This window comes from Equus caballus, chromosome 18, assembly GCF_041296265.1.
Source record: "Equus caballus isolate H_3958 breed thoroughbred chromosome 18, TB-T2T, whole genome shotgun sequence".
Classification (NCBI taxonomy): Eukaryota; Metazoa; Chordata; class Mammalia; order Perissodactyla; family Equidae; genus Equus; species Equus caballus.
This window is the reverse complement of record NC_091701.1, coordinates 18,125,010-18,137,383: the sequence shown is the minus strand read 5'-3', so window position 1 is coordinate 18,137,383 and position 12,374 is coordinate 18,125,010. Positions and strand designations below refer to the sequence as shown.

Sequence of the window (12,374 nt, the reverse complement as noted above, 5' to 3'; positions counted from 1 at the left end):
GTGAAAGGGACAATAGGGCACATGTGTATGGTGATGGATGAGAATTAGTCTTTTATTGGTGAAAGCAATATAGTCAACACAGAAATCGAAATATAATGATATACAACTGAAATTTATATAATGTTATAAACCAATGTTACACCAATGAAAAATATTCAAGTCAATTTCAATAGATTGGCTGTCAGGGAAAAAAGACAATATACAGAAAGCGATAAATAGACTAAAGGCTAGTTACATATTCTAGAAGGAAGAAATGAGGAATGTGCTCAATATAAATTTTTAAGTCACAATGGAGTGGAGGAGTCAAGGCAGTATGAAGAAAGCAAGATGTAGGTTCAATTCTATCTAAGTATTCTAACAAGAAACCTTAGACTTAGTCCAATTGAAATGAATGCAAAAATTATTGAGTTATAAAAATATAAGATATCTGGTTGTTTATTTTTGCTACAGGCAAAAGTAAGAATTAATTGGGAAATCTACAGAAAGCATTTTCCAAAGAAAGGACAATACATATGAAGTGCAGGCAATCAACCCATGTGGTAGACTTTAACAACTGTTTACTTCTCTGGGAATAGCCCCCAGCCCATAATGGGAATGAGTATGTCTAAGACTGTGCTATCTGACACTGACTCCTAGGCCAAAGCTGATCAATATAGAGTGTGTGCCTCACTTAAGCTAGGCCAATTAAGACCTTTTTCCAGGGAATTTAAAATGTGAAACTGATGGGAAATAGAATGTAGGAGTCCCCAGAGCTGAGCCAGGGCATCATGAGATCATCTAGTGAGAAAGTGTATGAATTCTTGCTGCAGAGACCCCTGGAGGAGCCCTGGTCCGTGTCCATCCTAGGGTTTGGTGGTTCAATTGCTGGTGTCCTGAAATACCATAACCTGTGCAATAAAACGCTTCATATTTCTTAGTCTAGCTGGAGTTTGTTTCTGTTACTTGTAACCAGGAGAAACCAAACTCAAACAATCCATATGAAAAGATTATAAAAGAACAATTTAATCCGGTCACAAATCTCAATAGTGAAAAGACTTCTAAAAGGAAAGTAGGTGAGCTTGGTTCTGATAGATTATGGATTCACAAAAATGAATTGGCAAATGATCAAAGCATCAGAAATTACTCTTACCAAATGCTTTAGGGAAGGTCATTACGTTGAATGGTTTATAAAAATCAGAAAATCTGTAGTGCTCCTAAGGCTTGACAATAGTTCAGTTGGGTGGAGATGTGTGTTACTGAGGGTCTGGTTATGGGTTCTGTCTCTAGATAGACAAGTCCCAGGACTACAGAAACCTAATTCCTAGTCAACTTCAAGTGATCAGTGCACATCCCTGTAATGAGAGTGACAGATAGAGAGTGAGTAAGTGTATTTGCAAACTATGTCCACTCTGGAAGACCAACTAAATGAATAGTTATGGAACAGAGCATTGGGGCGGCACCTTATCTTGTACTGGATATCACAGTAGACTTAAGAAGAAGAAGTTAAAGATGAAAGTACTAAAAAATGTCTTTCTGGCTAAGATAATGTGTATCTGTGGAGGTTTCTATATGAAGTGTGCCATTTGAATCATTCGTATAGTTGTCTTGAAGTCTCTTGAGAAATGGCCTGTAAAAGAAGTGAATTCCTTAGATTAAAAAAAAACAGCTTTGCAGTAAATAGTTTATAGTCCTATAGTCATAAATTCCCATGTATGGCTTCTGACTTTTTATGGCTTTTAGCTTGTGTGAAATGTGACTGCCATTTCCTCTATAAAGATTCCTTGATTCTCCTGGTCAAAAGTAAACACTCCTTCTGCTGAAAATATGTTACGCTTTACTTGGGGCTCCCATCGTATTTTACTAAGCTATATGTATATTTGTATATATAGAGAGAGCATACATACATAGAGAGCATATATATACATACGTGTATATATATATTCAAGCATACATAGTTGATAGATTTTATATTGAAATATAACTAAATCTGAATGTATTCATTTGCTAGGACTGCTGTAACAAAGCACCACACGCTGGGTGTCTTAAACAACTGAAATTTATTATCTCACGGTTCTGCAGGCTATAAGTGTAAGATCAAGGTGTTGGCAGGGTTGGTTTCTTCTGAGGACAGTGAGGAGGTATCTGGTCCAGGCCTCTCACCTAGCTTCTGGTTTGGTGGCAAGCTTTGGGATTCCTTGGCTTAGAGAAGCATCATCTCAATCTCTGCCTTCATCTTCACATGGTATTCTCCCTGTGTGTATCTATCCTCAAAATTTACCCTTGTTTTTTAAGGACTCCAGTCATATTGGATTAGGGCTCACTATAATGACCTCATTTTAACTTGATTATGTCTGTAAAGACTCTTCCTCCATGTGAGGTCACATTCTGAGGTATTGCGGGGCTGGATTTCAACATGTGAAGTTTTGGAGGACGCAATTCAACCGTTAACACTGGATATAAACACATTATCTGTTTTCTAAGACCGAATGCTCCCTCACTACAGGGATTAATCCTTCCTTGCCATCATATCTTCCATAGAGTCTAGCAAAGGGCCTTCAACATAGTCAACAGCATATAATTTGTAGAATGAATTGATGGCATTGCCAGTCTATCCTAAGAGCCACCATTTTGTTGAGCAGAATTCACCTTTTGTATGTGACTCATTCAAAAAATGAAGGAAAGAGGTTGTAGAGTCTAACTGGACTGTGTTACAGTTCACCAGGGCCTCCTTCATTCTCTCTTTCAACATCTCCCTTTAGGAACTCACAAGCCTTATTTTTCTGAGCCCAGACAGATGGCTTAAATTTACTCACAGATACTATCCTGGGACCTTCATGAAAATAGAAACAGAATGAGATTTCAGGACCATTGATAATTGAAAGCCGTGGAAACTAAATTAATTGTCACATAAGGGCTGTTGTTGCACCCACGCACGGATATGTAATGGTCCTTAGGAGATGGTTAGCATGTGTTTTCTTTTCCTTAAGAATTCCCTTTCCATATTAAACTACATATAGTCCATCACTTTTGAATCTTACCAAAATTGATGGAAGAAAATCAAACATCATTAATCTAATTCTGTTGCTTTACAAAGTTTTTCTTAATTGACAGACATAATACAGACCTAGATGTATCTTTTTTGTGGAATTTTAATATTAAGAGAAGAAATACGGGAGTAGTGCATGTAAAAATGGGGAATTTCAAGTTTCTTAGAAAATATGGAAACATAAGGAATCTTCATTCTGAAATATAGGTTTTTCAGAAGTGAAAATGAAGTTTAAGAAATTAAGTGGTTCTTCAATGATTCATAAAAAGTACATCTCAAAGAAATCTTTTTTGAAGTCCTTGAACTGATTTTACACTCACGGAAGAAGTTATTGCAAGAGTTAAGACTAGAAATCCCTAAATTTAAGTTGGCGGCGTTTTTTGCTCTTGTAAGTATTTCAGAAATGCATTAGGTTGGAGAGCTTTGAGATTTTACTTGCCCCAGACAAAGAGAGGAGGAGAAGAAAATGGGGTTGCTTTAACTCTGTACTGTGTTAAATAAGTTAGTAGAGCCTGCATTTATCAAAAAGCTTGTGATAAAAGCATGTAATATTCTAGAGATAATAGTTCCAAGCAGAAATAAAAAGGAGAAAACCCAGATAGACAAGTTCAGCCCTTCATTGGTTTATTTATTTGCTAACCAGACTTTGTGTGTGCAATTTGAAACACCATTTTTGAGAGTGGAAGAGCATTCAGTGTAGAATAATTTTGAGAATACTTCTATGGTGTAAAATTTAGAGAACTTTTAGCAAATTCTCTAGAAATTTAGGAAATGAGTGAAAAGTTTTAGAAAGCTTCAGAAAGCTCAGTAAGGATAAGCATGTGGATAAAATACCTTCAGAAAGGCAGGCAACTAAAATTAGGGTGTGTGTTTGTTTTTACTAATGGTCTCTGTATTCCAACACACCAAATTCTTTAAAAAGTCTCTGTGTTAATTTTTTATTTTTATTTCTGGTGGGGAGGGAATTCCTTAATCAGCTCAGCATGACGTTATTAAACTCCCACACTCTCCCACAGTCAGTGGAGTGTGCATGTTGGCCCTGTTGAGTCCAGCTGCCTCTTAGCTATTGCTGCAAAAGTTGCATAAAGGTCACCAATTTAGAACGCACTCTCGACTTGCTAACTTTTATGCATTATAGATGTATTAGATTCTTCATAATTATGTAATCAGAGGGTAATATTTGGTGTTTTAAAGTTTTGAGGCCAACACTGAAATTATGTATTGGAAAAAGTCTATGAAGAAGTTTCTTGCGTCTGGGCTGTAGCTCTAAAAGTTTCTCTAAAATCTGCTCTCACCCTGAATATCTGAGTGGATGAGTAATTAAATGATCTGCTTTGGAAAGGCTAATTACTTTAACCATTACTCAGGGACTGCTGCCACCGGTCTCCCCATCTGCCCACTCGACGGGCGCACCTGGCACTCGGCATTGTCATGCCTCTGTGGCGGGTGACTCCCCAGGACACCTCTGTGTGTGCAGAGAATGGTCCTAGGCCTCCTGGGGAAGCAGCCCTGTTCTCTTCCCACATGTACCAGGTTACCACCATCTTCTTATTCTTAGGGCCCAATCAGAAATGGGGAAGGCTGATGATTTATTGAAACTTTTCTCCAAGATTTCAGAGTGTGACTCTCTGCCCCAGGCTATAAAGAGAGTAATCATCTATCTAATTTTCTCTTAGGCATTTGGTGATATCTTTGTAGGGAAAAATACAGGAGGATGTTAATTGAAACAAAACCTATGCTGAGCATAGGTTTATATTAAGAGTTTGATTACTATTTTTCTTCTGCTCTCAGAAATGAAGGTTCATAGTACTTGGAATTCAGTGTGTTCCTAAAAAGTTACTTTAGTGGTTTTCCCATTGATTGACATGAAAATGGGCAAGAATGTGTTTCATACTTGGAGACCCCAAGCATTTCTTGCCTTACTTGTGATTACTTTCCTAGCAGTAGAGGCAGTGGTAACAGGCAATGGTACATACAGAGGCACAAGTTCTAACAAATGAGATTTTAAGTAAACATATATTCATTGCCATTTTGGAAATTTGGAGAAACAAGAGTAGTTGTATTTAAACTTAAGAGCAATGACTTGATGGGCATGTTTTCCAGCCTATTTGAGCCTCACTTTCCCCATGAAAGGTAGGTATTAACTGTGCATCAACCGTGCTCACACTGTGGACCAGGGGACTCCAGGGACCCTATGACGTTTTGGGGATACATAGGGCAAAACTGTTTTTTTAAGAATACTAAGACGTTATTTACCTTTTTCACTCTTATTCTCTCATGGGCATTCATACAGAGGTTTGCCAGAGGCTACTCAATGTGTGACATTGCAACATACTGAATATAGAAGCAGATATGAGAATCCAGGTGCCGTTTTTGTTAGCCAGACATTAATGACATTTGCAAAAGTATAAAACAGTGCCACTCTGTCTACTAATTTTTGTTTTGGAATCTTTGGTTATAGTTTATAATTATATGATGTTTATGTTAAGCTTGGAATGGAAATAATGTTATTTCAAATAAATTAATATATATTTTTAAAGTCTCAGCTTTAATTTTGAATATGTTAAATATTGATAGATATAACCTACATAAACAAAAGCTATTTGGAATCCTCAATGATTTTTTCAAGAGTATAAAGAGGTTCTAAATTCAAAAGTTTGAGAATGCATATCTCTGTATACATTCTATTTATCATTGGAGATGATTATACCTACCTCATGGGATTGTTTGAGGTTTAAATATTTCATGTAAAGTATTTAGGGTAGTGCTTAACATAGTAATTATTCAATAAATATTAGCCATCACTATCATCTCTTTAAATTGAGGATGTGGTATGATGTATTGAAATGGAAGAGTCTAAAGAAGTCAGTTGAGAGTCTCTGAGAGAAGTGCCCTGGAGAACATCGTGACCCAAAGAGCAGAACTTGGATCTGAACTAAAGTGTGGTATCACTGCCTTCCAAAGGCTTAAAATGTTTGTGGGGACAGACTTCTTTTCCCTGTATGACTTGTTGAAAAGTATGAAGTTTAAAAAATAGCAGAATGCACTTTCCATTTTAAAGGGAAGTTCAATTTCAATCTTTTGATAAAATTATCACCTGACGTTAATTTTAAAATCCAGCTTTGAATACAGTGTCCTTGTGTTGTGGTTATTGTATCTTACGACGCTGGTTTTCTTGGCTGTGCTCTCCATCTGTTAAACCCTGAGCCCACTGAAGTTGGAACCATCTTATTTATCTGTATTTTCCAGGGCCTAGGACTGTGCCAGGCCTAGAGTAAATTCATATTAAATATTTGATGAACGAATAAGAAGTTTTATCATCATTGGATTATATAGTCAGCAGAATATTCTGAATAAATTAAAATAGAGATAGATGTATATATTAGATAACATATAAATAACTGTATTTATGTATTTAATTAATTTTAAATACTTTAGAATTTAAATACTTTAGAATACTTAGCTTAACCTAAGAACCAAAACTAACATGAAGTTAGAGATTTGGGGGAGTATTATAGGATTCTTTAATACCGCAATATCTTTGGGTTTGTAAGATGCTTAAGAAATTTTTTTTCTTTGTAAATGCATATATGAACTTGCTTATACATTATTTTTATACTTATTTTTGTTATAATTCATTATGTTTTATTTTATAATTTGTTATACTTAATTTTTCTGGAAAAGTCAAATAGAAATTGCTCAAATTAGCTGGCACTGTCATCAAAACAGACAATATTTACTATCTTGACAGCTTGTTTGACGTGCCTTTAGATCCGCGCCTTTCAGATGTACTGTTTGTATAGAGAACTTGGAGGCAATGAGACTTACAATAAGTAGAAATTTTTCCTCACACTTGTACAGAGGGCTTGTGCTGCTCTTCCTTCAGGGCATCCTCAGGGGGTACCATCTGCCTGGTGGAGAGGCGTCTGCACAGTGGTTTCATTCCCCCCGATGGGTGCTGGGCTTCCTTTAGAGTGGCAAGAGGACATTGATTTGTCTCCAGATAGGCTTGCCTTCGACACTCACGCAACAGATGGCTCTTCAGTGCCCTCAAGTTTAAGGTCTCCACACATCACAAACTGAATATATTCCCCCTCTGCAAGCTGATTTCTCCTTGGGGAATGTTTTTCTGAACATGCAAACCTTGCAGGTCTTTTCTGGATTTTACAAATGCCAACATCCTGTTGGTTTCATTGAGGACAATCTTCCATGGGCTTATATTGTAGTTATATCAGTGGTATTCTGAAGATCCCTGATTCATATAAATAATTTTGTTGTTGTTTGTTATCTTTAGTTGAGATTGTCTGGGGCTACCTTAAAGGACTTTAGAAACCTAAGACTAATTTGACATTTGGGTAAAAAAATTAAATAAAGTAGCCCTATTTCATCCATCTTGGAGGGGAAACTTCTCTTTGCATTTAACAGAAAGAGAAGTAAGTGTTGTAGTCTCTTTTGTTTCATTGTGTGTATATTCTTTATATCCGTCTTTTATCCCTATTCTGTAAATAAGGATCCACAGCTCTCAATAAAATATCCCTGGGCATTTGTTTTGCAGTCATATAAAGTCAATACTCCCTTCATAACGAGCTACTGGCTTTGCTGCAAACACAAAACAAAACAGTGATGCGTTGAAAAAGCACAATTGTTAGTTTCCAGCAGATGAGCTAAGGTCTCAGAATAGGAGCAAAAGCCTATGTGTATGTGAGTGTGTTTAATTTGCCTTGAGTTAGCATGCAAGTCAAGGATTCTTTATTTTTTACACAAAGCTGTTTCTAAGAACCCTGAATTTGCATGAAAAAGATGCTGGTCCCAGTTGGTTTCACACATATATTGGGACCATGGGGGTCTGAAGATATGGTTTGCCAACGGACTACTGAACCAAAGGGCAAATGAGGTTACTGTAAAAAAGACAGACCTATTTATTTTTAATACTTTGATTAACTTGATAATTTGAGCCCAGAAATGATAATATCTAGAAATTGTGAGAATTTCATTACAGGTACTTTCACCCATTCAACAACTCCATCACTTTCTTAATTTTAATAAAGTATGACAACTCTTCTTTCATACACAAAGAAAGTACAATTCCTACTAAAAAAAAGACCTGTTAACATAAAATCCACACATGTAGAATGCTAAAAACTTGAAAGATTTGGGAGATAGAAAGTATTGAACCTCAAGAAAAAATTTTTGTTTTTTAGCTTGAAACTCTCTTTTCAAAGGAAATAGGATTCAGAAGCCTAGTACATAAAATAGCTCAAAATTGGGGTGCCCTTGATGTAGTGGGACTTAGCTGGCATGGGTCTTGCCCACCCACCCTGTGGAAGAGCCTGGGCTGTTATTTAGAACATTTAGAGAGCTTTGCTCCATGACGTTGTATATGTTGCATTGCATGAATAAATGATTTAAAACAGTTACAGAGCATGGTCCCAAAGAGACACTTGTATTTGCTGTTCTTGTGAATTCAGTCCCTTCACCACCTAACTACTTGGAGTCAGGGTAGCTCCCAAATCGCTAGACTTAGCAGTTTTCCAACTTGTAACGAGGATGACTAAGTTGCTGGGCTAGGGTTGGGGATCTTCAGACTACTCTGAGATTGTCCACATTTGTGTCACACATTACCAAGTAACTGTTTGAAATTGGGCACACCTCTGTTCATGCGGTGGAAGGTCAAGCCTAAGTTGATGCTTTCAGTTTCCATATATTTTAGTCTGTTTCACCAAATGAAATGACTAACATGCTGCCACTCTGAAGATGACCCTTTCATGTTTGTTCATTCACACTTTCTTTATTGAATACCTAAAATATAATGTGTGGGCAGACCACAAAACTTCATGATTTATTAATGTTTTTCTTCTTAAAAACTATGTAATGGCTAAAACTATTAAAATTGTCTTTCAGATTGAATTTTATAAAATTTGACATGCATGTATACCATGTGATAATTCCTAACAGTGTTATGTAGGCAAACTCTTTTAATGATAAAATAGTGATGTTACTAATCTTACACTTATCAGGACTTTTATATCATTTAGTAGGATGATAGTGACAAGATAGACTCTTGCTCTGTTTCCACAAATGTCTGTCTTTATACTAAACTGCTCTTGTAAAAACTTAACGTGCTATTAGCATATATGTTAAATCTTTCTCTAAAGATTCAGAAATTAGGAATGATGAGTCCAGGAAATTTTCCAGAAATTCTTCCATTTCTAGTTCTGTATCTTCTGAGTGAAGTTCTCAAAGTGTGGTCCTGGGATGCTGGGTGCTCCTAAGACCATTTCCAGGGATCAGCAATGTATATATATATATATAAGGTCACCTTCAATTGTTTGAAGCAGTGTTTTATAGTTTTCAGTGTAGCAGTCTGCCAAGTCTTTTGTTAAATTTATTCCCAAAGTATTTTATATTTTTGACTTTTAAATTTTACACTTGTAAAATTTGATTTTCCAATTGTTTGCTAGTATGTAACAACACATTTTTTTTATATTGGCTTGTATCCTATGATTTTGCTAAATTCACTTATTAGTTATATAGATGTTTTGTAAATACCTTAGGATTTTCGATTTAGAAAATGATATCATCTGTGAATAGAGACAGTTTTACCTCTTCCTTTTTGATATTCGTGTCTTTTGTTTCTTTTTCTTGCCTGATTGAACTGATTAGGAGTTTTGCCTGTCTCTGAACTTTATATAAATAGAATCATAAACTATATGCTCTTCTGCGTTTGTTTCTTTCATTCAACAGTTTGTGATATGCCACATGTTGCTGTGATTAGGTGTAGATTATTCCTTCTCAGTACTTTATGCCATTTCAATGTATAATTATGCTAAAGTTCATCCAGTCTATTGTTAATGGGTATGTGTGTTTTCAGTTTAAGGCTGTTACAAATAGTCCTTCTAGGAATATTCTAGTACATGTCTTTTGGTGAATATATATGTGCATTTCTGTTAGGTTTATATCAGAATAGAATTGCTTAATCATAGACTATAGGATATGTTCTTCTGTTTTTTGGTCCTCGTGGGTATTTGCCATGTATTAATTTTCCTCTTAAGCTAGAAGTTGGTCATATTCTCCTTTTTCAATTCTTTGCTCCTTTCATCTGCTCATAAGGACTTGGGACAGAGAATACATGTAGATTCTCTGCCTTTCTTACTTCAAAAAGAGGCGCGTGACTCCATCTCTTCGTGATTTCTTCCTGTTTATTTTGTTGCCCTCTCTCGCTGGGCACATACACACGTCCTGCTCCAGCTTCCCAAAACTTGTATCCCTTGTCTCCTGCTTCTAATTTTCCTCCTTCTAATCTGCCTTTCGGTATTTATTCAAAGAGATCTACTCCTACTAAAAAGTTATTCAACTTGAACCAAACTAAAGCACATGCCTCCTTGGCAGTCAGAGGCATTTCAAAGACCCAAACAGTCAGTTAGGAGAGGAGAATTCTGTCACTCGCCTGGGAATCTGGGAATCGAGCTGCTTCCTCACTGTTTGTATATAGCTGCTCTTGTGTAGAGGGAAGGCTGAAGGAGGAAATATCTCTCAAATAGTGTCACATCTTGATAACAGATTTCAGGGAAAATCCTTGCTAAAACGAAGATGCGAGGATTACTGGAAGAGTTCACTTACCCCTGCTTCATCTGTCATCTTTTTTAAAGAATAATTGAAAAGCTGTCCAAAATTCAGGTATCTATCACTTTAAAAAGTATTCTTAAAATTTTGGTGAATATAAGATTTTTTTAAGTGAAATTAGAATTAAAGTTATAAAGGATGCAAAATGAACTCCATTGTAAAATAAAGAATACTAAAATAAATAACCTGCTTTTTAATTTTACATATTTCCTAGACCTTGTAAAATGATATGCAGAATTTTTCCTAGACCCTGAAAAATGATATGCAAATTTCTATTTAGGCTTTGAAGTAAGGAAAACCTCAAGTTTGATCCTAATACTACTATATATCAGCTGGGGGCTCAGTCTAATACTTAGCCTCTCTGAGCCTCAGTTTCCACATCAATAAATGGGGATAATAAAACCTATTTTAGAGTTGTTGTCAGGCTCATTTAAGATCAGATGAAATGCCCAGCATGTTGCCTGTTATGTAGCAAGCCTGCAAATGATTTTCTATTATTATTTCAAGAATATACAGAGTTATGTTTTCTTTGCTTTAAAAATTCAATATCAGCATAGAGAAATGAAAGAAAAATAATTATAGATATGTATGAGCAGAGTTGATACAGAAAGGGCAACTGAAATGTTTTAGCCACAGAAAATTTATTTACAGATGATATATGTGAATGAACTTAAAGTGAAGCTTTTACTCCACATTCAGCATTCATTTAGCTATCATGACATCCAAGACAAAAAATCTCTTTCATGACACTCAGTGAAAACAATGCAGTAATGACCATCACTTTAAATATTTATAGAAAGTTTAGTGGAGGAAGTGAGCTAAACCAGGGAAGGAGTTCCTCTCGAGACCTCAAAAGAATGTTTCAAAGCCAGGCCAGTGTTCCTCTACCCTGAGAAGAATGGCCAACTGATCATGTGCTTTTGTTTCTCCAGGGAGAAGTTGGCCGTGGCCCGACTACAGCGAGAAGTTGCCCAAAGAAGAAGTGAGGGGGCCATGGTAAGTTCTGGCTGCTCTCTCTTGATTCTGAACCTCCCTTCCAAAGGTCTCTGGCTTGGAAGGCATTTTGTCTCATTAAAAATAGCTAAGGAAAATATTTACTTGCAGCAAACTTAATGATGTATTGGTAAATAATGTGTTTGTAATGCAGTTTAGACAGCTCTGCCCTTTGCTGAGAGAGAGAGTGAGAGAGAGATTAATTGAGAAAAATAAATGACTATTTGGGCTTTAAAGAGGATGTTCAAACATTCCAAGGGTTATAAGGCTTTATTTCCTGAAGGCCTACTGGATGGTCTGGCTTCCAGCTGAGAGCACAATGTCCATAAATGAACAAATTTAGGCATTCAGATAAGTTCAACATAATTCAAGCCTCTCAGTTCTTCGAACTTAAAAAAGCAAACAGCCTGAAAAAACACTAAGATGTTTGCTAATGTAATCATCTTTTATCCTTTTCCTTCTCTCCACTATTTGCCACAAAGGAAGGAGTTTTCTCCCTGTCCTTTCCAGTCGGTGCCATTTAGAAAACTGCTGTTTCTTTGTGTTTTGAATTGTACTAAAAATCAATATGGTTGTTTTGGTCCATAGCAACTTCATTTTATAGACTGTCTTTACCAAAGTCTCTGCCCGGGTGCCATTCTGACATCACAGATGACTGTCTGGGGACCCGAGGAATGTACATGTGTGGATTAACTGCTGCTGCCACCTCAGAGGAAAAAACATAACACCAGAA

General features: G+C 36.3%; 1 protein-coding gene across 19 annotated transcripts in view; it reads left to right on the top strand.

The window, feature by feature from the left end:
• NCKAP5 (NCK associated protein 5) overlaps window positions 1-12,374 on the top strand; it is a 918,003-nt gene that overhangs the window by 402,074 nt on the left and 503,555 nt on the right. For all 19 annotated transcript variants that reach the window (XM_070241812.1, XM_070241809.1, XM_023622814.2 and 16 more), the window contains one exon: window positions 11,581-11,644. In XM_070241812.1, the coding sequence (XP_070097913.1) occupies window positions 11,581-11,644 (64 nt within the window). The remainder of the gene's footprint in view (window positions 1-11,580; window positions 11,645-12,374) is intronic.